Source organism: Trachemys scripta, chromosome 1 (genome assembly GCF_013100865.1).
Source record: "Trachemys scripta elegans isolate TJP31775 chromosome 1, CAS_Tse_1.0, whole genome shotgun sequence".
Lineage (NCBI taxonomy): Eukaryota > Metazoa > Chordata > Testudines > Emydidae > Trachemys > Trachemys scripta.
Genome location: NC_048298.1, coordinates 337,394,688 through 337,419,213, shown reverse-complemented (window position 1 = coordinate 337,419,213; position 24,526 = coordinate 337,394,688). Strand labels below are relative to the sequence as shown.

General features: G+C 53.9%; 1 protein-coding gene across 1 annotated transcript; it reads right to left on the bottom strand.

The window, feature by feature from the left end:
- Window positions 1–394: 394 nt before the first annotated feature.
- On the bottom strand, window positions 395–24,287 carry LOC117882445 (short transient receptor potential channel 2-like). The gene is made up of 13 exons (XM_034780710.1): window positions 24,273–24,287; window positions 18,883–19,575; window positions 17,291–17,497; window positions 16,665–16,829; window positions 15,575–15,749; window positions 13,386–13,586; window positions 12,102–12,264; window positions 7,614–7,706; window positions 6,802–6,994; window positions 5,655–5,782; window positions 2,849–2,918; window positions 2,390–2,522; window positions 395–1,637 (listed from the first exon to the last, which is right to left on the bottom strand). Exons 1-13 carry the CDS (start codon window positions 24,285–24,287, stop codon window positions 1,252–1,254), a joined length of 2,622 nt encoding a protein of 873 aa, XP_034636601.1. The 3' UTR covers window positions 395–1,251.
- Window positions 24,288–24,526: the final 239 nt, after the last annotated feature.

Here is a 24,526-nt window from a genome sequence, read left to right as displayed (position 1 = left end):
TTTGAAACTTCCCGACAGCTCCCAGGCTTCAGGAATCTAGCTAGTCAATCTTCTATAGCAGACACAGCTGGGCACTAACTAAACTGGCATGAGAAATGTGCTGAAGGCTTTGATCCTACGCCCACTGACCTCCATGGAAATGTTCCCGGGAGCAGAAGAGAACCCAGCTTGACACTCAGATCGCAGTGGGAATTTGTGGAGCTGGTGATTAGAGGAGAGGGGGGAAAAAAACCCAAAGCAAAATATTCTTCTTATCGCAAATGGAACGGTTTGAGCAGGAGTCATTGAGCCACAACAAGCACAGATCCCCCCGCCCCCCAACACACACGGCCAGTCACGTATCAGAGCAGAACCACACTTCAGGGAAGCAGCTGTCTGGGTTCATTAACTGGCTACCTCCTGATCGCAGAATTGCACCTACAACAGACTATGAGCAAGACCTCAGCTGGCAGGCCAGGAAGGCAGAGACTGGCTTCACTGTCTCTAGGAGTCCCCTTGATTTCCCTCCCAGATGGATACATGGGACAGTCTATACAATGGCTGCACACAGCTCACTGCGCAGCTTGTCTGTCCCACTCCAGCATCACATGGAGCTGGGCCCTAGAGGACGAGTCAACCCCCGGCTCCGAGCACCCTGCAGCACTCCCAGCCTGGCCCTGAGGCAGGATCCCCAGCATGACAGTGCCTTGTGCTAGTCCTGTGCCACTGGGCCAGCCCCTTGCTCAGACACACTTCAAATAGATCTCCTGGCCCCTGCTCTCCCTCTCTTTCCACCGTGACCCAGGCAGCTCTCAGATCAAACAATCGCTGTCAATCAGCTGCCTCGTGGCGCCCCAGAGGGGGAAGCATGTCAGTGGTGGGCACAGTGGTTGGACGTATTTTCTCCGGGGTTTTATATTTAAATTGCAGGGGCCCAGTCGGTAACACCCAAGGACTTGACATAAACATTGAATCAAAGCAAAAGAAACTCAGCTGGTGCTACAGCCCATCTGCCTAATGACTGGACGGGGAGCTCCGCTACTCAGACTGCTCTCTATCAAAGCAGCTGCCCCTGGACAGAGAGCCTGACTGGGCCGTCAGCGCCCGACCCCGTGTGGGAGAGGCAGCGAGCTCCCTACTTGCTTGGGGTGGGGCACAAGCCAGCAGGAGCAGCATACGACATGCTTTGAGATCCTTCGGCTGCCCTAGACGTGATGAGCGTTGCTATTATTGCTTGGCTCTGCATCGCCGTGGAAACGCTGCCCTGAGCCACTAGAGGCTGGGGCCGGAGTTGGCTTCCTCTGCTGGATGGGAACTCGGCTCTACTGCTTGGTCTCCTTCCCCGGCGCCGTCCCCAGGAGACATCGCGTGCTGGGGGCCAAGGGAGAGCGCCTTGGGGTAGGGCTGGGGGTCGTTCCCGGCAGCCCCATCCTGATGCACCATCACCTGGGCAGGGGAGCCCGGCCCGGAGCTGCCCGCGGCCTGGCTGAAGTTCTGGAAGTTGTCCTGGACCCGCAGGATGTATCTGTGCAGCACACTGGCCCCATCCAGAGGGCTGGCGGGAGCAGGGTGGGCGGGCAGGCTGTGATGCAGATGCTTCACCTCCGTGTGCAGGCGCGACACTGACTTGTTCAGCTCGGTGATACGGTTCCCCAGGTCTGCAAACAAAGCGCAGGCACGGCCAGGTGAGGGCAGGGCTATGGGGAGAGCCAGCCCACCTTGCGCCCACAGCAGCCCACTGGTAACCATCACCTCTCTTAGGGCTCAAGAGCATTCATGAGATTCGAGGATCCCCATCTCTGCCCTTAGACACACCCACATGTGGAGCCGGTTCTTGGGGTGGGCGAGCAGCGTGGGCACATTGGGCTGCAACTTCCAGGTGCCACTGTCCTTCTACCACATGGGGCGTCCGCATGGACCTTCTGCAGCGTAGCACAGACCATTACTGCCTGAGCTAAAGGAGTAACTCCACTGAATGGCAGCAGTAGTAGGCAGTTATCCTTCTGGGAAATGGCCACTAGACGGGGATGTGGCCCACACTTTGCCGGGGTGTGACACCTGCTTCTTCCTGACCCTCATCCTGCCCCCTTCTTCCCTCTATTTCTCCTTCCCTCCCCTCTCCTCCCCACTGTATTATGGAGTCCCAGTCAGGCCCTCCTTGTTTGCTAGGGTGGAGGGGGCTTTCCAGAGCTGCCAGTTAGAGTCACAGAATTTAAGGCCGGAAAGGACCCTAGAGCATCCAGTGTGAGCTGCCATGGATCACAGGCCACCAGCCAGACGTTAAGCCCGGCAACCGAATGAGACCGGAGTATCCCAGCCCACAGCAAACTTGGCTAGACGTGCCACAGGCAGCGAACAGGAGGCCCTGAGGTTCACCAGTGCCCAAGACCCTGCGCAGTGCCAGGGTTACCTTTCCTCCTGCTCTCCTCAAACTCCCGCCTGGCCGTGTCGATGTAGCGCTGCACCAGAGCCTTGACGACCTGCAGCCGATAGGAACGGCAGCTCTCCCCGCCCAGGCCAACGTCCTCCAGGATGGCGTTAGCCTGAAGAGGGTGGGAAACAGGGTTATGCGGGCGCCAGGTACCAGCACGGCTTAGCATTTACCTGGCGCCAGGGGGCTCGCTCACCCTCTTCATGAAGCCATTTTACAGTCCGTGTGGGTGAAATTCACCCAGACAGGATCTAGTCAGGCAGATGGAATTCTGGGAAGCCCCTGTCCCCTAGATATCCCAGGACACGACTGGAAAAGAAGTTGTTTGCAACGGACTCCAGGGGAGCATAAGCCTGAGGATAAAGCAGTCTCACTGCCAAGGTAGCTTTCCCCAGGGCTCGGTCTGCAGACAGACAGACAGACAGACAGGGAACTTACGATGGTTGGAATTGGGGGGTAATCCTGTTGCCTCTTGGGTTTGGAGCAGCAAACGAACCTGACGATGCCCCTGGGGAATGCAGAAGGACATGTGTTATTGGGGGAGAGGGGTGTCACTCAAGTACAGCCAGCCCTGGGGACGCTACGTTCAAATCTGAATCCAGATCCAAAGGGATCCAAAATCGGGGGGAGTCTGGAGCCGGTTTCTGGTTCTGGCCCAATGGAGAGATGAGCCCCAGGCACCATGTTCAGATCCGAACCGTTCCGGGATTCAAGTTCAGGCCCATCACCCTTCAGAAAGCAACAGAGGGTCCTGTGGCACCTTTGAGACTAACAGAGGTACTGGGAGCATAAGCTTTCGTGGGTAAGAACCTCACTTCTTCAGATGCAAGAAGGTTGCATCTGAAGAAGTGAGGTTCTTACCCACGAAAGCTTATGCTCCCAATACTTCTGTTAGTCTTAAAGGTGCCACAGGACCCTCTGTTGCTTTTTACAGATTCAGACTAACACGGCTACCCCTCTGATACTTGACACCCTTCAGAAGAGATTTTATCCCCTAAGTTTTAACCTTGACAGCTCCCAAGCCGCAGATCTGAGACGGTCTGCTAGCCCCGGCTGCCCTGCAGCCAACACGCTCTGAGAGCCAGAGCCCAGGGGGACACGCTGCACTCCACAGGGATCTTCTCAGCGAGAGTGCTGGGCGCTGGGCTGCAAATAGGAGCCTTTTAGCCACTGCCTCTGTATTAGGGTTGTCACCTTTCTAATTGCTGGTAACCAGCCCCCCGAGGCCCTGCCCCGCCTCTTCCCCCCAAGGCCCTGCCCACCTCATCCCTTGATGCCCCACCCCTTCTCCACCTCTTCCCCCAAGGTCCCACCCCAGTCCCGCCTCTTCCCCCAAGGCCCCGCCCCATCGCTCACTCCTCTCCCACCCCCCCACATCCGAGGCAATCACTGGATCATCTCAAGGAGCTGCCTGCAGGTAGGAGACAGCCCCAGCTGAGCAAGGGTTGGCACGGGTTAACAATCTGGTGCCTCCCCCCACCCTGCGGTAACCGGACTTTTGGTTCGGTGCCATTTAGGGTTGCCAGGTCCCCTTTTGGAGCGGACTTTCCACCGAGCACCTAGCAACCCTAAACGGCACCCGGACCCAGAAGCCCAAAACTGGATTGGCCAGGTAAAACTCGGACAGGTGGCAGCCCTACTCTGTGTCTCTAACGTAGGCAAGAGTCAGTGGGTGGCAGCAGTGTTTTCCGTTATCGATGCAGCCAACGCTTTCCCCTCTGGCTGCGTGGGGACAGAACCGGCACACTCTCTAGAGCACAGACAGACAGGGTCAAATCAAAGTAGCAATAAGGCCCAAATGTTTAACAGTGCAATGGTCTCAAGTTGCAGTGGGGGAGGTGTAGGTTGGATATTAGGAAACACTATTTCACTAGGAGGGTGGTGAAGCACTGGAATGGGTTACCTAGGGAGGTGGTGGAATCTCCTTCCTTAGAGGTTTTTAAGGCCCAGCTTGACAAAGCCCTGGCTGTGATGATTTAGTTGGGGTTGGTCCTGCTTTGAGCAGGGGGTTGGACTAAATGACCTCCTAAGGTCTCTTCCAACCCTAATCTTCTATGATTCTAAAGCCTCTGCCCTATGCCATACAGCAGTGTCAACGACCGGTCCGTGCCCAGGCTCCAGTCCCTGAGATTTCCCTGACACACAGCAGCAAGCCGGTCCCGGGTATCAAAAAGGTCAAGAGAAACTGCCCCACTGGAGTCAGACTAGATGATCTAATGATCCCTTCTGGCCTTCAAATCTAGTAATACATTAATCATCTTCCTTAACCTGCTGCACCAAGGGAGCAACTTTTCCTTTGTGGAACACTCCAGCATTCCCTGCATTAGTTCCCTTCTCCAAACCTGTCTCGGTCTCCTCAGGAGAACTGGTCGACAAACGACTAGGTACTTTTGGAGAAACATTTCCGAAGAAAAACAATTATTTACTTGAAATGGTTCATGAAAACTTCCCAAATGTTCCAATTTTTTTAACTTTTTTCACTCTTTTCCCCCACCTTTTTGCCATTGAAATGAGGGGAAAGGGAGAGAAACAGGGAAAAGCCAGTCAGCAAAAAAACAAAACAAAAAAACAAAAACAAAAAAAAAAAACAAAAAACATTTTCAGTTTTCTGGTTTTCAGAGTTTTTTTGGTCAAAAAAAAAAAATCTGAAAAACTTCTAAAAAAAATAACCCACCGTAATATTTTCCTCACAACTTTTCATAGTTGAAAAAAGGGTATTTTGGGTTGAAAATAGATTTGAACAAAACCAGTTCAGCCAGCTTGGCTCAGAAGTCATAGAATATCAGGGTTTGAAGGGACCTCAGGAGATCATCTAGTCCCACCCCCTGCTCAAAGCAGGACCAATCCCCAGAGATTTTTACCCCCATTCCTTAAAAGGCCCCCCTCAAGGATTGAACTCACAACCCTGGGTTTAGGAAGCCAATGCTCAAACCACTGAGCTATCCCTCCCTCCCGGTGATTTGCTTTGCAAAGTAGCTGATCCCCAGGCTGGGAAAGGCCAGTGGCTGGATGGCCTGGTGGCTAAGGCCCTGGATGAGGACTCAAAAGATGTGGAGTCAATTCCCTACTCCGACATAGACTCCCTGTGTGACCTTGGTCAAGTTACTTTGTGCCTCAGTTTCCCACCCGTACAATGGGGTTATCCTGGCTTGTGAGGCTGAGCTGACTAACATCTCTGACGTGCTCATGTACTAGGGTGACTCGTTGCCAATGCGCATGGCGCGGGCTGTGGAGCGGACATCACCTGACTGAGTAGAAGAGGGACTTCGGTGTGGGAATGACGTTAAACGGCACAGGCAGCGTCAGGCCCTCCCTGAAGTAGGACAGGTAGAGTTTGGAGCGGGCGAACTTCCACTCCACGTCCGCATCGTCCTGCAAAGCAAAGGGAGGGGAAGCAGGTTGTGATCTACGCTGGGACCAATCCCGCCTCCTGCGTTGGGCGGCCATCAGAGACCTTTGAGGCCATTTGTGATCGTCCCACCCGCCCTCTAGAAACCCCACGGTCGCCCCCATTCCCTCAGAGCATGGTCAGCTGGTCTCACGACCTGCCCCCTCCCCCCGCACTTTGGTGCCATATAATGGGTGAAATGGTTTTGAAGGGCATCGGCACATGCAGGGGAGAGGGACAATTCTATCACCGGGGAGAGCTGTGGGGCTGAGGCTCTGGGATGGAGCCGGCTCGGTTCCTGGGCACTGGCTGCGAAACTCATCGAGATCATAGGTATGGCACTAGCTGGTGCAACGCCTGGGCACCCCCAGCTGGTGGGTGGGGCCTGATCCGCTTAAGGATGCACCCAGGGACCCTTCCCCAGCATGCGCCAGCCATTGTTCTGCAACCGGGCTGGGCAGCAGTGGGCTTACTCGGTGACGGTGACAGGAAAGTACTCTCAAGCCAAAGGACACATGCTAGGCCCAGAGGGGAAACTGGCTCTCCTGCAAGAGCTGTGCCCAGTGCAGGGTCGTCAGCAGAGGGACTCGTACTGACCTGCTGCACAGAGGTGAATTTCACCCTTGTACACGAAGGGTCCCCAGTGCATGTGTGAGGGAGATATGCAGCCACTTCTGGGGTGGGGTACCAGACAGGGCACAGCAATACTATACACAACAGGATTAAATGCAGCCACTTCTGGGGTGGGGCACCACAGCCCTCTCGACAGCGCACAGCAATACGACAAACAACAGGGATTGTATTTTGATGGGGGCTTGGGAGAGGACGAAGGAGGGAGATTTAGGGGAAGCAGAGTGGAATTGCTGGCTATTTTAACAGGGCGGGGAGTGCCAGTGAGAAGAGAAGCTGTGGAAGAGAAGGCCCATTCACCACGGGGTCACTCTGCTCCAGGGCAGGGCCTGGGGCCCAGCGGCACTCCAGCGGGGCTCCCAGCGGCCCTCACCTCAATTTTCTGGAAGGAGTTGGTGATCATGGCGATGAGCATGTTGAGAAGGACGATGACCATAACGATGGTGAAGATCCCGTAGAGCGCCCGCCCCACGAACTCCGCCAGGCCGTACTGGGGCATGTCCACCACACTGTACTCCTCCATCCCGAACATGGTCCAGAACAGGAACTGGAATGTCTCGTTGAAGCTGACACAGAGGGGGCGGCAAAGAGCGGGGCCTGGTTACAAGCCGGGTGCGAGTGTGCAAGTGTGCGAGACAGCCCCGATCCTGACCCCACTGACAGCAGCAGCCGCTCCCCAGGTGAGGCAGGATTGGCCTGTGGGTCCACTAGATCTTCCTGGGCGAGTCCTGACTCCTACAGGACCCTTCGGAGGCACCTGCCAGCACCCACCTGGGCCCCTAGCAAGGTTTGCTTGAGATGCAACCTATATTTTCACCCCATTATTCCTCATTAAATCCCCACCAGCACCCCACGCAATGCCGCTCCCTCCTGAAGTGCCCGGACATCCCAAACACTTGATCACATCCCCTCGGAGTCCTCATCGCTGTCTTCAACTCCTTTCATTCTCCCCACAGGCCTCCCAATTCCACCACAGGCTCCATCCGCAGAGCACCCCAAAGTGCTGCCCCTTGGCTCCCCGCTCACGCTGGCACGTGCCCAGAGGCCAGGGATCGCCTGGATCAGGCAGGGGCCTTTGACCCTTTCTCTCAGCCTCAGGCATCGCTACGCAAAGCATCGGGCCCAGCTCAGCCCTGCCCTGAGCCGGGAGGCCCTGGGAGAGCCCTGGTTGGCGCAAGGACGTACTTCCCCAGTCGCTGGGACTCCTGGTAGTAAACGTAGGTGTTGTTGAGTCCGCACAGGAACGCGGTGAGAATGATCATGAGGATGAACATGAACCTGTGGGGGGGGGAAGCGCAGAGAGGAGATCACAGAGGCAGGGAGTCGCGGGGCCTGACCTGGAGGACCCTAGTCTGATAAGCCCTGTTCAAAGTGGAGATGTGCCCAGCGCACAAACCCACCACTGCCTCCTCCCAGCACTGGCACAGTCTCAGCCAGCCAATTACCCCTCTCCTCCTTTGGTACGTTGACACTATATAGAGACTGTGCTAGCATATATAAGAACGGCCCTATTCTAGCCCAGTATCCTGTCTTCTGACAGTGGCCAATGCCAGGTGCCCCAGAGGGAATGAACAGAACAGGTCATCATCAAGTGATCATCCCCTGCCGCCCATTCCCAGCTTCTAGCAAACAGAGGCTAGGGACACCATCCCTGCCCATCCTGGCTAATAGACATTGATGGACCTATCCTCCGTAAATTTATCTAGTTCTTTTTTGAACCCTGTTATAGTCTGGGCCTTCACAATTGTTAGAGGGCTTTCCCTTCACCCCCTCCCCTGGTTCTTGTCACGCAGACAGAAAGCAGAAGACCAGAAGTCCGAAGTGCAGGCAATGTGATGTTTATTGGGGTTAGTTCCAAGCAAACATGTCCACAGCTCTACACACCGGCAGAGTCTGTTCCCCAGTGTTCCGTTCCCAGTTCCGACCCCGCAGAGCGTTTTCCCAATATCCCGCTTCCCAGCTCTGACACCGCAGAGCATTTACCCAGTGTCCTCCTTCCCAGCTCTGATACTGCAGAGCATTTACCCAGTGTCCTCCTTCCAAGCTCTGATGCCAGAGAACCTTGTCTGTGTCCCCGGTTCCCATTTGCCCCATTCCCATTCTCATTTCCTGTTCCCCATTCCCCTGTTCCCACCTCCTCCTTCTTAGCAGGCCCAACTATACCTGCAATGCACACCCACAGTCCCACCCCTTACAACTCAGGGTCATGTTCCATTTTGGGTCTGGGGTCTTTGTCCCACCCCTTTTGTATCCCATGGGACGGGTAAGGAGTGAGGTTGTGCTGTGGTCAGGGGTGGGCATTTCTTTGGTCTTCTAGTGTTTTATACCTCCCCGCCCCAAAACCCCTTTGCCCCTCCCGACTGGTTGCTTGACTTTGTCTTGAGATAGGGGTTGAGGCAATCTTAAAGTGTGCTCTCAAGTAACACTTTAACTGCTCGTATCTGTTCCCGTTGTACTAACAAATCCAGCTGACTAGGCAGAAGTAACACCAGAGTGTCTTTGTCCCTTGTTTACACATTTTAGTTTAAGAGTATCAAAAAGTCAAACCCAAAATTCTATCCCCGGCTAACAAACCGACCTATATACTAACAACAACATCCTCTGGCAAGGAGTTCCAAAGGTTGACTGCGTTGTGTGAAGAAATACTTCCTTCTATTTGTTTTAAACGTGCTGCCTATTAATTTCATGTGGTGACCCCTAGTATTTGTGTTATAAGAAGGAGTAAATAACACTTCCTTATTTACTTGATCCACACCAGTCATAATTTTATAGACCGCTATCATATCCCACCCTCTAGTCCTCTTTTTCCAAGCCGAAAAGTCCCAGTCTTATTAATCTCTCCTCATACGGCAGCTGTTCCATACCCCTAATCATTTTTGTTGCCCCTTTCTGAACCATTTCCAATTCCAATATTGCTTTTTTAAGATGGGGTGACCACATCTGCACGCAGTATTCAAGATGTGGGTGTACCATGGATTTATATTAGGGCTGTCAAGCGATTAAAAAAATAAATCGCAATTAATCATACTATTAATTGCGCAGTTAAACAATAATAGAATACCATTTATTTAAATATTTTGGATGTTTTCTACATTTTCAAATATACTGATTTCAATTATAACACAGAATACAAAGTGTACAGTGTTCACTTTATATTTATTTTTATTGCAAATATTTGCACTGTAATAAACAAAAGAAATAGTATTTTTCAATTCACCTAATACAAGTACTGTAGTGCAATCTCTTTATCAGAACAGTTGAACTTACAAATGTAGAATTATGTACAAAAAAAACCTGCATTCAAAAATAAAACAATGTAAAAGAAGCAGGCAGCATTATCTTCTGCAAATGTAAACAAACTTGTTTATCTGAGCGATTGACTGAACAAGAAGTAGGACTGAGTGGACTTGTAGGCTCTTAAGTTTTACCTTGGTTTGTTTTTGAGTGCAGTTATTTAACAAAAAACCCTACATTTGTAACTTGCACTTTCACGATAAAGAGATTGCATGACAGTACTCGTATGAGGTGAATTGAAAAATACTATTTCTTTTGTTTTTTATAGTGCAAATATTTGTAATAAAAATAATATAAAGTGAGCAGTGTACATTTTGTATTCTGTGTTGTAATTGAAATCGATATATTTGCAAATGTAGAAAAACATTCACAAATATTTAATAAATTTCAAAAAGAACAGGAGTACTTGTGGCACCTTAGAGGCTAACAAATTTATTTGAGCATAAGCTTTTGTGGGCTACAGCCCACTTCTTCGGATGCATAGAATGGAACACACAGACAGAAGATATTTATACATACAGAGAACATGAAAAGGTGGGAGTAGCCCTACCAACTCTAAGAGGCCAATCAATTGAGATGAGCTATCATCAGCAGGAGAAAAAAAAAAACAAAACCTTTGAAGTGATAATCGAGATGACCCATAGAAGGTGTGAGGATACTGGCTCTGTCAATCTGTCAAGCCAGAAGAGTACCCAGAAGTCACCTACTACAAGACAGGCCCAATAAAGAAAATAACAGAACGCCACTAGCCGTCACCTTCAGCCCCCAACTAAAACCATTCCAGCGCATCATCAAAGATCTACAACCTATCCTGAAAGATGATCCCTCACTCTCACAGATCTTGGGAGACAGACGAGTCCTTGCTTACAGACAACCCCTCAACCTGAAGCAAATACTCACCAGCAACCGCACACCATACAACATAAACACTAACTCAGGAACCTATCCTTGCAACAAAGCCCAATGCCAACTCTGTCCACATATCTATTCAAGTGACATCATCATAGGACCTAATCACATCAGCCATACCATCAGGGGCTCGTTCACCTGCACATCTACCAATGTGATATATGCCATCATGTGCCAGCAATGCCCCTCTGCCATGTACATTGGCCAAATCGGACAGTCTCTGCGCAAAAGAATAAATGGACACAAATCTGACATCAGGAATCATAACATTCAATAACCAGTGGGAGAACACTTCAACCTCTCTAACCACTCAGTGACAGACTTGATGGTGGCAATTTTGCAACAAAAAAACTTCAAAAACAGACTCCAAAGAGAGACTGCTGAACTTGAATTAATATGTAAATTAGATACAATTAACTTAGGTTTGAACAGAGACTGGGAATAGTTGGGTCATTACACTAATTGAATCTATTTCCCATGTTAAGTATCCTCACATCTTCTATGGGTCATCTCAATTATCACTTCAAAGGTGGTTTTGTTTGTTTGTTTGTTTGTTTTCCCTCCTGCTGATAGTAGCTCATCTCAATTGATTGGCCTCTTACAGTTGGTATGCGTACTTCCACCTTTTCATGTTCTCTGTATGTATATATATATATCTTACTGTATGTTCCAGTCTATGCATCTGATGAAGTGGGCTGTAGCCCATGAAAGCTTATGCTCAAATAAATGTGTTAGTCTCTAAGGTGCCACAAGTACTCCTGTTCTTTTTGCGGATACAGACTAACACGGCTACTCTGAAACCTAATAAATTTCAATCGGTATTCTATTGTTTAACGGTGCGATTAATCGCGATTAAGTTTTTTGAGTTAATCGCGTGATTTAACTGCGATTGATTGACAGCCCTAATTTATATAGCGATACTATGATATTTTCTGTCCTATTATCTATCCCTTTCTTAACGATTCCCAACATTCTGTTTGCATTTTTGACTGCCGCCGCACACTGAGCGGTTGTTTTCAGAGAACTGTTCACAATGACTCCAAGATCTCTCTCTTGAGTGGGAACAGGTAAGTTAGACCCCTACGCCACCGCGGCTCTGCCCGCATAACCCCATCGTGAGATGAGGCTGTCAGCCACGGAAGGGGTTTTCCCTCGCCGTAGGAACACTGCTGCCCCGAGCGTTCTTCCCTGGACCTAGCAGGACTTGTGCCTGGGGGTAGGCTGGCACAGGGGTCTCGGTCAGGGGGGTAGTTTTTTCACACCCTGGCTCTGATGTAGCTACAGCAACCTAAGTCTAGACCAAGCCATGGATGTGGATCCACAAGGATGGGGCTAAGGCATCCTGCCAGGGCAACATGGGGCAACATGCAAGGTAGCTGCCAGTGGATAATACGGGGTGCCAGCCCCCCAGGCCGCCCAGCAGCTCATTCCCCAAGGTGGGGGGGAGGGTAGAAGGGATTCAGCCCCTACCGGATCATGTCGTCGATCATCTTCCCGATGGAGATCTGCAGGGTGCCCAGGGACTCATGGGCGGGGAGGATGTAGGCCAGGCGGGTGAAGCTCAGCATGCTGGTCACCGCAAACAGCACCTCAGCGACGAACTGGGGGTCTTCGGGCTGCCACTCGTGCCGTCCTGCACACGGGGAGAGGAACCTCAGAGACACAGGGCCGGAAAGCGGGGGCGGGGAGGCCTTCGTCGTGTGGCCTACTGGATAGGGCGCTGGGACTGAGGGCTATTCCTGGCTCCGTCACTGGCCTGCTGAGTGAGTCCCTGTCCTGCGCCTCAGTTTCCCCATCGGTAAAATGAGGATAATGACACAGACTTGCCATATAAAAGTGCCTATAATTGTCATTCCAGAGTCACAGCCATGCTCCAGTTAGCTCCCAAAAAGCAAACGCTGCCCCCAGGGCAGGCTCCTCAACCCCCCTCCTCCATCAGTGCTTCGCCAACAAGAAACAATCACAACTAGCAAGGCCCAGCTCTTACCACTTTATGCCGGATTCCCACAACCAGAGCAAATTCACTCCCTGCAGAACAGCCTGACGCTGACCCCTGATGGTGGCAGGGGAGAATTTCCTGGTTCATTTGAGCGGCCGGTATTTTAATTTCCTGTATTATAACAATCATGTTTTCTTTCATTAATGTTGCTTCTCTGCTAACGTCAGAAAATATGGGGAGGTGATGTGTTCTCAGAGCTCCGCTTGGGCAGGGAATTGACGGATTCCCAGCTTGTGAGGCCAGAGAGATCCGAGTCTGATCACCCAGCTACCACAGGCCAGAGACTCTCACCTACTGATCCCTTCACATCCAGCCAGTGACTTGTGGCTGAACGTGCTCCATGGAAGGTTCCGGAGGGAGGAAAAGGTCCATCCGTGAGCTGGAAAGGGAAATCTTTCAAAGCAGGGTGTGCAAAGGTTGCACAGAGGGGATGGGATGGCTCAGGGGGGCTGGGGAAATGATCCAAAGGCGGTCACAAAGCCACTGTCCCTGCCAGCACTGACAGGCCTCCTTGTTAGTAAGAGGCCAAGGAGCAAATAGGCCAGAGAGCGCTCCTCTGCCCCGGAGAGAGGTGTCTCTGCAGGGCAAGGCCGAGGCCCATCAGTGGGGCAGGGTGGGGCCATGCAGTACCCATTCTGGGGATGAACGTGTAGCACTAGACACGCCGAGCAGAAGGAGCGGGGCCAGGCCAGCGGCTGGAGGGGGCGGAAGGAGGCCGAGATCAAAACCGGGGCGTCCCAACCACGGCTGCTCACCGGCTCTGGTGAAGTAGTAGCACTCCGGCGAGGAAGGGGCGTCCAGGCAGTGCAGGTGGCCCCTCCCGGCGACCAGTACCCGCAGTGTGAACGAGGCCAGGTACAGGCTGAGGATGACGATGTCCAGGCAGTTCCACAAATCCAGGAGGTAGCTATGCAGCCCCTCGATCCACACCTCCTTGCACTCGTACCAGAAGAAGCCTGCCGGGGCGGGGCGAAGCATGAGCACCAAGCCCCCTCGGGCTGACACCTCCCCAGGGGGCGGGTTGGATTCAGCCTCTGGGCAGAGCTTCCCGCTCTGCAAATCGGGGGGCGGGGGGAATCATAGATTCATAGATTCTAGGACTGGAAGGGACCTCGAGAGGTCATCGAGTCCAGTCCCCTGCCCGCATGGCAGGACCAAATACTGTCTAGACCATCCCTGATAGACCTTTATCTAACCTACTCTTAAATATCTCCAGAGATGGAGATTCCACAACCTCCCTAGGCAATTTATTCCAGTGTTTAACCACCCTGACAGTTAGGAACTTTTTCCTAATGTCCAACTTAAACCTCCCTTGCTGCAGTTTAAGCCCATTGCTTCTTGTTCTAACCTTAGAGGCTAAGGTGAACAAGTTTTCTCCCTCCTCCTTATGACACCCTTTTAGATACCTTCATCCGTCCTTCTTCCCCCTCTTGTCGGCCTTGCCTCTCTGCCCCATCAGCTCCCCCGGGCAGGGTGTTCGTACAGCACCCGGCACAGCGGGGTCCTGATCGCAGCTGGGGCCTCCTGCCAAAAAAGTCACAACGACTCCTAGCGATACCCTCATATGCCCCCCTAAATTCTCTCCCCGCCCCTGGGGATTCGCACCCTGGAGAGATCTGCAGGCCCTAGACTGACCCAACGCCCAGCCTTGCCCCCATGGGATGGGTTTCACCATTGACTGCAACTGATGCAACATCCGGCCCTTAGTTCTCTTACCCCTTCCCCACGGATCGGGGCCTCCAGCCCTTTCATCCCCATCGCTGATCTTCTCGGGATCCCCTTCCACCGCCTGCATCCAGCAGCCCCTTGGGCACCGGGCTTAAACAGAAACAACCCCAGGAGCACGGAGCCTGCGGCAGGCGATCGCTGCTGGTGCTCACGGGAGGAGTCCAACCCTAGGGGCTCAGCTCAGCTGATTCCAATGGGAGAGTGCGGCTCCCCTCGGAGCTAATTGATTATCGCATCGTACCAGAGCCAGGAAAACCATCACCCAACTCACTCCTGCAGAGCCCGGCATGGTCAGACAGTGTTGCCTGCTGGAGGCTAATTTCTCTCCCCACGTCTGTCTGGAGCTGGGAAGACTTAGGGACACAAAGCCCTTCCGGGGACTGGATTTGGGACTGCAGATTATTAACAGCTGCTGCCTCTGTGCTGGCTTCAGCGCAGGCAGTGAAGTCTCGGTCCAGCTCCAGACGGGCACGTGCCCCTCTAGGAACCGCCACCAGGCCCCGTGCTGGCCGTATCAGCAGAGGCGGCAAGAATTCAATCAGCCCTGGAGAGGGAACCCCCCCCTTCACGCCTCTTGACCCGGCCCCCGCTGCTACGCATTGGGATTGGGGGGGGGGAGACTGTGCCCAGAGGGGATTCAGAGGTGGAGGGGCTGCGCCCAGAGGGATTTAGGAAGGAAGGGGGGCTGCGCCCAGAGAGATGGGGGGGCTGTTCCCAGAGGGATTCGGAGGTCAGGGGGGCTGCTGCGCCCAGAGGGATTGGGGGGTAGGGGGTGGCACCCAGAGGGATTCAGAGGCGGGGGGCTGCGCCCAGAGGGATGGGGGGGACTGTTCCCAGAGGGATTCAGAGGCAGGGGGCTGTGCCCAGAGGGATTCGGGGAGGCAGGGGGGCTGTGCCCAGAGGGATCGGGGGCAGGGGGGACTGTGCCCAGAGGGATCAGGAGAGGCAGCGGGGCTGTGCCCAGAGGGATGGGGGGTAGGGGGGACTGTGCCCAGAGGGATTTGGGGAGGCAGGGGGGACTGTGCCCAGAGGGATTGCGGGGCAGGGGGGACTGTGCCCAGAGGGTGGGATTCCCTGGGGTGCAGACAGTTGACACAGGGCCTAGGCATCCTACTTGAGACAGCAGCAGCCACCTGCTTCTCCTTGAATCCTGTGCTTATGCAGTCAGGCGACAGGGATGGCTGGACTCTGGCTGGCAGCTCTTCCCGCGACCTACCGGCCACCCAGACCATGTGCAGGGAGTTCTCCCACACGGTCTGATTGCGTCCCAAGAAGATGTGATTCTTGTGCTCCAGGAACAAGGACTCCACCAGCAGAAAGATCAGAAACCAGAAATACGAGGCTGAATGGAGGAGAAACTTGATCACTGGGATCTTCAGCATTTTGCCAACCTGCCCAGGGATGGATGGGGGGAGGGATAGCTCAGTGGTTTGAGCATTGGCCTGCTAAACCCAGGGTTCTGAATTCAATCCTTGAGGGGGCCATTTAGGGATCTGGGGCAAAAAAATAGTTGAGGATTGGTCCTGCTTTGAGCAGGAGGTTGGACTAGATGACCTCCTGAGGTCCCTTCCAACCCTGATATTCTATGCACAGGCAGCAGCACGCCTTAGGGCTGCAAAGAGTCCCACAGCTGCCAATTCCCCCTCCGGAGGGCAGAGACCCACAGCCCCACGCTCATCCTGGCCTGCACAGGGACCCATTGAACTCACTGAGGGGGGCTGCACAGACGCAGTGACCCCCTCTCCTTGGGTCATCAGCACCACCACGTAGAGCTAGCAGAGGGACTCTATTAGCAGACAGCAATAGTAGGCTGTTACCCTACAGTGAAGCAGACGCTAGTGGAGGCCATGACACACTCTTAGCCAGTGTGTTGTGCAAGGATCTCCCCGAGCAGATTGGGGCCCAATATGCAACATACAGTTGAGCAAGGGGGGATATTTAAGCATAAAACTCCCCCTACGTGAGCATTTGCAGCAGCAAATCTGAAGTGCTGGAACAATGGAGAATGAACTCAGAAGGGGCAAAGATACGGTGGAGTTCAAATTCATGGGATATGGGTGGATAATTCCCACCCCCACACTGTTGGCTCAGTTCTAGGGAGAGAAATCAGCCGAATTGCAATCAAGTTTCCATGGGCACGTAGGGATTGCCAGCTCGGATGAGACCCGAAGTCTCTCTAGCTAGTCTCCGGTCTCTGAGGGCCCAGCACCGGCTGCACCAGAAGGAGGTGCAAGAACCCTGCAGTAGCAGATGTGGGAGAATCTGCCCCCTTGTTGGGTCCCATCGTGGCCTGGCAGGCTGCTCACCCGTGACTTCGGGGCAATCCAGTACACCAGGCACAGGAGGGGCATGGTCAGGAAGATGGAACAGGAGACAAAGAACTTCCAGAGCGTGTTGCTCCCGCGCCAGCCCGACAGGTTCCCGCACCAGATGGACGAGAGCACTTGTTGGCAGATGGGATGGGCAACAAACTGATCCAGAAGGACAAGAGGGGAGGAGGTCAGGTGGTTCGGAACAAAAATATTTATAGCCACCGGTAGCTTTCTGTTGCCCCAGCTCTTTCAGCCCAAAAGGTCCCAAAGCCGTACGCAGGCACTCTGTTTCTAAGGAGCCCTGACCTACCAGTGACATGCAGCCACCTCTTGGGTGGCACATGGTTTAGCCGCTGCATAGCTGCACTGCACAAGGGCTATGGGCATGGGGTGAAGAATGATCCCACATCCAAGTGATATCCGAGGGGGAATTTAGAGAGGAATGGTGCACCCTGGAACCAGGACTCCGGGGTGCACACCCTGACTCCCAGGGATCGTTAGTGACATCTCATCTGAAAGACTGTGCCTGCGGCGCCCCCTAGTCTTATGCTGAGGTATTGGCTCAGTGCTGAGTGCCGCCTAGGGACGCTAAAGCCTCCCAGTCTCCTCCCTGGACTCACCTTCTTCTGGTTGTAGTTGACGGCCAGCCGGAGCCGGGCGAGGTTGGGGATGCCCTCCTCGAAGGCCTGGCTATCCAGCTCCTCCTCCTCCTCCTCGCTGTCCCCCAGGTCATTCAGCACGGCTGTCACCTCGCTCTGGTTACGGCACATCCCCAGCAGCTCAAAGGCAAACTCCTGACTCAGGAGCTCCAGACTAAGGTACTCTGGCTGCAGGAGGGGGACAGGCGGGTAGGGCAAGGGGACAGTACCTGAGCACAGGCCCCATCACCTTCTACTGCTGCAAGGGTTTTCCTTGTGCTCTTGGTCTCTGGTCGGTCACGGCTTTGCCTCCTTTATTTGCGCAGGGGGCTGGACTTGCTGACCTCTCAAGCTCCCTTCCAGGCCTACATTTCTATGACTGTATGACCGTAGTCAAGAGGGGCCATTTCTGTGGGGCCCCTCTCATAACAGGGCAACAAGGGGTGCTCAGAATGAGAGGGCTGCAAATTTACATCTGTACAATTAACCCATGGAACTCCCTGCTGCAGGGTGGGAGAGCGGCAAATATCTCAGCCAGGTTCAATAGAGGATTCGGCTCCCTTGGGTTCCAGGATGCACATGTTTGAACATCTCCCTGGAGTGGAATCAGGGGTGTAGCGGGGTGGTTACCCCGCTCCTGCCCTGAAAGGCTTAAAACAGCCCTGGGAGAGGGCTGTGGCAGGGGAAAAGCTGGGCTGATTGGGGAAGCAGCCGCAGCTGGGCCACACCCCGATCAGGCCCAGCTGGCCTGTATAAAAAGGCCGTGAGCCGGAGGCCCAAGAGGAGTCTCTCTCCAGGCAGGGAGAGAGCAGGGCCTGGCTGCCTGCAGAAAGGGGACTGGGAGTGAGGCAGGGCTGGGGAGAGCCAGAGGAACAGGGGAGCTCCAGGTTGGCAACTCCCCAGGCTGCAGGGCCTGGTCCAAGGCCCCATAGAGACACTGGGAGGCAGAGGAAGGCAGCAGGTCCGAACCCCCTTGCCTATGATGAGTGGCTTTTACACTGTAGTCTGCCCCAGGGACCAGGGGCTTGGTGATGACTGGCAGTAGCCCAGACTAAGGCAAGGTGAAGGTAGAGGGTTGGGGGTTTCCCAGAGAGGGGAGACCCATAAAAACTGGTGGGGGTATTGCCAGAGGGCAGCCCCAGGGTAAAGGGGCACCGGGTCCTGGGAGGGACACGGGGGCCAGCGGCAGCGGGACACCAGCCTGCAGAGGGCGCTCCAGAGGCTGGAACAGCTAATTCCCAAGATGACCAGCAGGAGGCGCCACAGCGGAGTCCTGCACACCTACGGGGGAGGCAAAATTCGTTCTCTCCCTTCCCCTCCCCCTGGCTCACACTGGGGAGGGACGATGACTGGGTTAAACCCCCAGGGTCCAAATTCAGAGCTGGTGTAACTCCACTGAAATCTAGCATGTTGCACCTGCCTCTCTTCGCTCCCTGGGTCCTGCAGACCCATCACCCCAGGGGAGATGGAACCCTGTATTCTGAGCACAGAACCACGGCTACCCACAGAACAAGGATGGACGGAGAGTGGAACCGAGATCCCAGCCTCGGCATGGAGACCGCAGAGAGCCTCACCTTGAACTCCGGCTCCTTGCAGGAGAGGCGCTGCAGCTCCCGGCTGAGCTTGAAGGCGGTCAGCATGGCATCCTCACTGGCGATGGAGAGGTAGGCCCGGCTGGCGATGCCCTTGTAGGTGTTGATGCGGAAGAGGGAAAACTTGAGCAGGTCGTACTTGCGGCCGTTGCTGCACTCCAGGCAGGTGCAGGAGATCTTGTGGGGCCGGGGGATGGCGTGGCCTTTCTGCACCAGCATGTCTACGATCTCGTAGAGGTCCTTCTCGCAGGCCAGGGTGAGCGGCGTCACGCCGGGGGCGAAGCGGGCGTTATCAATGGAGCGGTCGAAGAAGGCCAAGGAGAAGGACTTGATGTCCATCTTGATGCTCTTTTCCTGGTCCAGCCTGTCCAGCAGCAGCTTCACCACCTGGGGCTGGTTGGTGTCCACGGCGACCAGCAGGGCCTCGTGGATCTGGCGGAAGTCGAACTTGACGTAGCGCAGCAGGGTCCCAGTGATCTCCCCACCGCCCATGCGGATGGCCAGGTTGAGGGCTTCCCGCCACGCACGGTCCTCACTGTCGGCCTGCTGCTGCAGGATCCCGTCGCTTCCCTGCAGCAGCTGCTGCACCCGCAACAGGTCCCCCTCCTGGATGGCGTCGAGGAGCTCGCTGGGGAACTTCAGCTTCTTGTTGACTATCTCCCTCCAGCTGGGATGCTGCGAAGGGCAGAGAGTGGCACAGTGGTGGGCATGCCTCTATGTAACCCCCACCTGGAGCCAGGGCTCTGCCGCTGGCAGGCTCACAGCACCAGCTCCTTGGAAAGGAGCCCACAAGCTGCTGGAGCCCTGGCTAGAGCTGGGGATTGGGCTGCCTGAGAATGGCAGGCTCCTTTCTGCTGAGCAAAATTGATGCTCTCCCCAGTTTCACGCGTGTTAGGCAATAGCAGTCACAGACAGTCAATTTCACATGAGTCTTTCACAAACGCCGTAGTGTGGGGGTTTGGAAATGGCATTTTTAGGGCTCTCCAGTTTGTCAGGAAATTTGCTTTCATTCCAAATTGGAACAAAAACCCAAATCCCCGGTGAACCCAAATCCCTGGAGCGTGGCCAGCTGCACCCAGGCGTTCTGAATTCCACCTCCTGCTCTAGCCACTAGAGCACTTTTCCTCCCAGAGAGGAGCCCAGACGTCCTGAATCTCAGTCCCGATTTAGCCATCAGATCTCGTCCCTCCTAGGAGTAGCTAGTAGCATCCTGAGGTCTGCAGGGCGGCTATGCCTGGAGAACTCGCAAACCGAGGTAACCTGGATGTATCTGGCTCTCAGTTATGCTGGAGCGAAGCCAAAGTCGCTCCACTGAGGTCTGTGGAATTACTCCAGGGACGTACCTGAGAGCAGAACCCAGCCCCTCCCTGTCACTTGGTTGGAGCGACCCAACCATGAATTCGGCTCAAGGATACGAGCTGGAGCTTCTGGCACCCACTGGTTCTTTCCCATTTAGGAGGGCCGGGCTGCTGCTGGCGGGGGGGAGACTGGGCTGGCTTGAACTTTCCCTTCTGTCCCCCATACCGTCAGCCCTTGCCACCATTGGATTGTTGTTGTTTTTTACCTCAGTGCTAAGAGGCCCCCGGTGAGATTCCCCCCCCCCCAGGTGCTATACATACCCACAGCCAGTCCCTGCATCCAAGAGTTTGCAGCTTAAAGGGACAAGACAGAGAGAGGAAGCTGACGTTTTATTCTTCCCCTTTACAGATGGGGAGAGAGATTAAGGGACGTGCACGAGGTCTTGCCCCCGGAGTCTGCAGCCGAGGCAAACCCCTGTCCAGGGCCTTGCACACAAGATATCAGAACCCGAGTCAGGGAACTGAAATTCCCGCAGCTAGCCAGGCCATCCCAGGCCACCTCCTCACCCACCGCGCTCTCTCATTTTGGATCCAGCAGCTCTTTTCAGACCCAGCCTCGCTCCTCGCTGCCACTCTAGCCGCCGAGCAGCAGCAGTGGCGGGAAGCAGAAGTATGTTGGAAGGGGGGATGAGAGGGACCTGCTGCTGGCTGGGAACCCCTCTTTCCATTTATCCTCCCCTTCCAGGCTCAGACTGCAGCTCCCTGCTTAACATAACACACGCTGCCCGGGGAGAAACGTGGTGGCACCGACTAGTTACCTGCTGGCTAATTAGCTCCCCAGGCTTCATTAAGCATGCCTGATTGAATTCACAGCTTGGATATTTCACAGCACCTCGACTGCATTAGAGACAAATGGGGCTGGAAACCAGCCAGTGATGCTCTTTAAAGAACAAAAAACAAGGTGGGGGCTGGGTGCCGGGCTCAGGAACAGGTGCTCAGAAGGGCCCTGCCAGATACAGCAACAGCCTGCGGTGGGGAGAACAGTTCAGAGAGCATTCACAGTGGCAGAGTTGGGTACAGCCCCTCTAGAGGCTGGTTCACCTGAAGGATAACAACCTACCACCACTGCCAGCAAATGGAGTCACTCCTTTAGCTCAAGTGGTAGGGGGGCTGTGATGTGCTGTGGCACTGGTATTCTGAGGTTCAAACCCTGCTGGGAGGATGGGACCAGGCTGTATCATTTGGTTCATATCTAAATCCCTGTCGTGCTCACATCCTAAAAATATGTACAAGGAACAGAAGAGGTGAAGGAGTGAATTCCACGGGACTATCTGCACCAGGCACCTGATTGTGAGAGTGATGCTCATCCAATCAGGCAAGAGAAACAATGCCATGTGACTTCAGCACCCAACTGGAACCAACTAACTCAGTTTGGTACTCGACCATTTGCAAGGAACTAGTTGCAAAGGAGCTCTGGCTGGAGAATAATTCAGCCTGTCACATTGGCTAAGTGATCTCAGAGATCGGAGAAGTCAGGAGAGCTAGATTCAGTTCCCGGCTCTGCAATTGACTCACTAGGTGTTGTGGGGCAAGTCACGTCCCTGCTCTGTGCCTCAGTTTTCCCATCTGTAAAAAGGGGGGAATTAAACTCAGAGAATGTCAGAGATCTAAATGGGCTATAGTAACACTACACAGAAATGTGGCATGGGGAGATCACTGTAATTAACGCAGCCTTTAAGGCCAGAAGGAACCAGCATGATCATCTAGTCTGACCTCCTGCACATCACAGGCCACAGAACCTCACCCACCCACTCCTGGAATAGACCCCGAACCTCTGGCTTAGTTACTGACGTTCTCAAATCATGGTTTAAAGACTTCAAGTTACAGACAATCCACCATTTACACTAATTCAAACCAGCAAGTGACCCATGCCCCACGCTGCAGAGGAAGGTGAAACCCCTCCAGGGTCTCTGCCAATCTGACCTGGGGGAAATTCCTTCCTGACCCCAAATAGGGGGATCAGTTAGACCCTGAGCATATGGGCAAGACTCACCAGCCAGACACCAGGGAAAGAATTCTCTGTAGTAACTCAGAGCCCTCCCCGTATAGCATCCCATCAGCAACCGCTGGGGACATTTGCTACTAGCAGTCACAGATTGCCTACAATATTTATTCCACTCTGTATGCATCCGAAGAAGTGGGCTGTAGTCCACTAAAGCTTATGCTCCAATAAATTTGTTAGTCTCTAAGGTGTCACAAGTACTCCTGTTCTTTTTGCGGATACAGACTAACACGGCTGCTACTCTGAAACCTGTCAAGATTGCCTACAGTGGCATGAGCCATCTCATCAGACCAGCCCTCCATAGACTTCTCACCGTCCAGAACCTCAGTATACCTAATCTCAGTCACTTGCAAATGACATAGAAGCAGGTCTGTGGGGAAGGACAGCGGTACAGTCTGGGATTGCAAAAAGAATGTCCCATGTTCAAGGGGGCAGCTGCTCAGATGGCTAAGCTGTTGCATCATTACCTGTTGCACAAACAGAGAGAGAGAGAGAGAGAGAGAGAGAGAGAGAAGTAGCTTTCCTGTTAACCCCAGAACTTCTGCAGTGTCCTCCGCTTCTTTCGAGTGTGACTGATTAATATTTTCACCTCCGAGGTTGGGTTATTAACAGTAACTAAATACACAGGACAACATATTCATTTTATATTTCTAGATGCTCCTGTCCAGATGGACTCCAAAGCACCTCGATGTGTAACATACAGCACCACTAAAATGCAGCCACCTCTGGGGTGGAGGGAAGCAGCTGAGCAGAGCACCGTACAACTGTGTGCATTAGGAGGTGGGGGATATTTTGGATAAGGGTTCCTGAGCAAAGCCCCACCACTTACAAGCATGAATTCAAAGCATATTACCAATATCAAATCCTTAAAATTCACCCCAGGCCTGGACATTAGTTCTTTGGCCCCATTTTAGAGATGTGGAGATTGAGGTGCAAGAGAGGCAAATGATTCAGAGCAGAGATGGGATTAGAAGGCAGGAGTTCCTAGCTCCCAGATCAACAGACTGTACCTCCCTCCCCCTAGGTCCTTAAAACCCAGGCAGAACCAGCCACACACTGCCTGGAAGTCAGTACCTCTGCAGCCCCTTGGAAGGATGAATCATAGAATATCAGAGTTGGAAGGGACCTCAGGAGGTCATCTAGTCCAACCCCCTGCTCAAAGCAGGACCAATCCCCAGACAGATTTTCACCCCAGATCCCTAAATGGCCCCCCTCAAGGGCTGAGCCAGCTGTGATATGATTCAAGCCAGGGATTTGAGGGGCCAGACCACGCCTGCTGCAACTCCAATGATGGCTTGGTCCCGTGCAGTCTCAGACTCGGTGCAGAAACCATCGCCCATCCCGGAATCATCCATGCCTCTCTCTTGCCCCACTCCATCTTTTAAATGCCCAAGCGCGCTTCTTTAAATGAACCCCCGGGGAAGGTGGGAGAACAGGGCAGGGGAACCCAGGATATAATGGGGAGGAGAGGTGATCCTGGCTGCCCAGCCAACTGCATTCCCCTCATGCCCAGTCTGACAGATTGCTTTGTGCTTCCCAAACTCTCCTGCGTGCCCTCCCTGCGCAGCTCTGAACAGACCATCAGCTTCTACCAACTCTTTGCCCCAGGGTTCTCCTGCTCCGGTTCATAGGTCACTGGCCGCTCCATGGAACCCTTCACGGAGCTCTACAGCCAGCTGTGGGGTTGTGGGGAAAGCAGAGGGACCCAGGAGAGGGCCTCTCACAAAGCGCTCTGAAGATCACAGTGGCTGAGACGCCCCTTAGCGCATGATCTCCGTGTGCCACCCACATGCCATAGACCGGGTGAGACCTGAGCCAAGGACCCTCTCTCTGAGGAGCAGCCCGTCTTAAGTGGCCAGCACCATGCTGTTCAACCTTCCTACCAATTTTCCCTGCTCCTCCTCGGAGCATTACCTCATGGGGCACCGTGTGGGCCCAATGCTGGTACAGGGCAAGCAAGGCGGGTCTCACCATGGCAGGGCTGTTACTCCAAAGAGAACTCTGTTACTCACCATGACGCTCTCCATGGCCAGCCCTGGTCAGCAGATCACTCCGCTGTGCCGGTCGCTCCTTGCCGAGAAGCAGCCAGCTGGAGAGAGGGCTGGAGAATGCTCAGGGCCCTGGTCACCCATGGGAGAAGCTTTGGCTCAGAGCCATTGCCCAAGGCCATTCACATCCACAAGATGAAGTCCCAAACTGTGCCACGGCAGCTCCAATTCCAGCCCTTCTCCCTCCACCTGGGCAGCAGCTGGCGTCTTATTTCCTC

What these genes read in the sequence shown, in the direction of transcription:
- LOC117882445 (XM_034780710.1), bottom strand. An exon ending in TCCCTCTTCTACTCAGTCAG is followed by an intron (nt 2,919 to 5,654) that starts GTGATGTCCGCT and finishes TGCATTCCCCAG; the next exon opens with GGGCATCGTCAGGTTCGTTT. An exon ending in TGAGGAGAGCAGGAGGAAAG is followed by an intron (nt 1,638 to 2,389) that starts GTAACCCTGGCA and finishes CTTTGTTTGCAG; the next exon opens with ACCTGGGGAACCGTATCACC.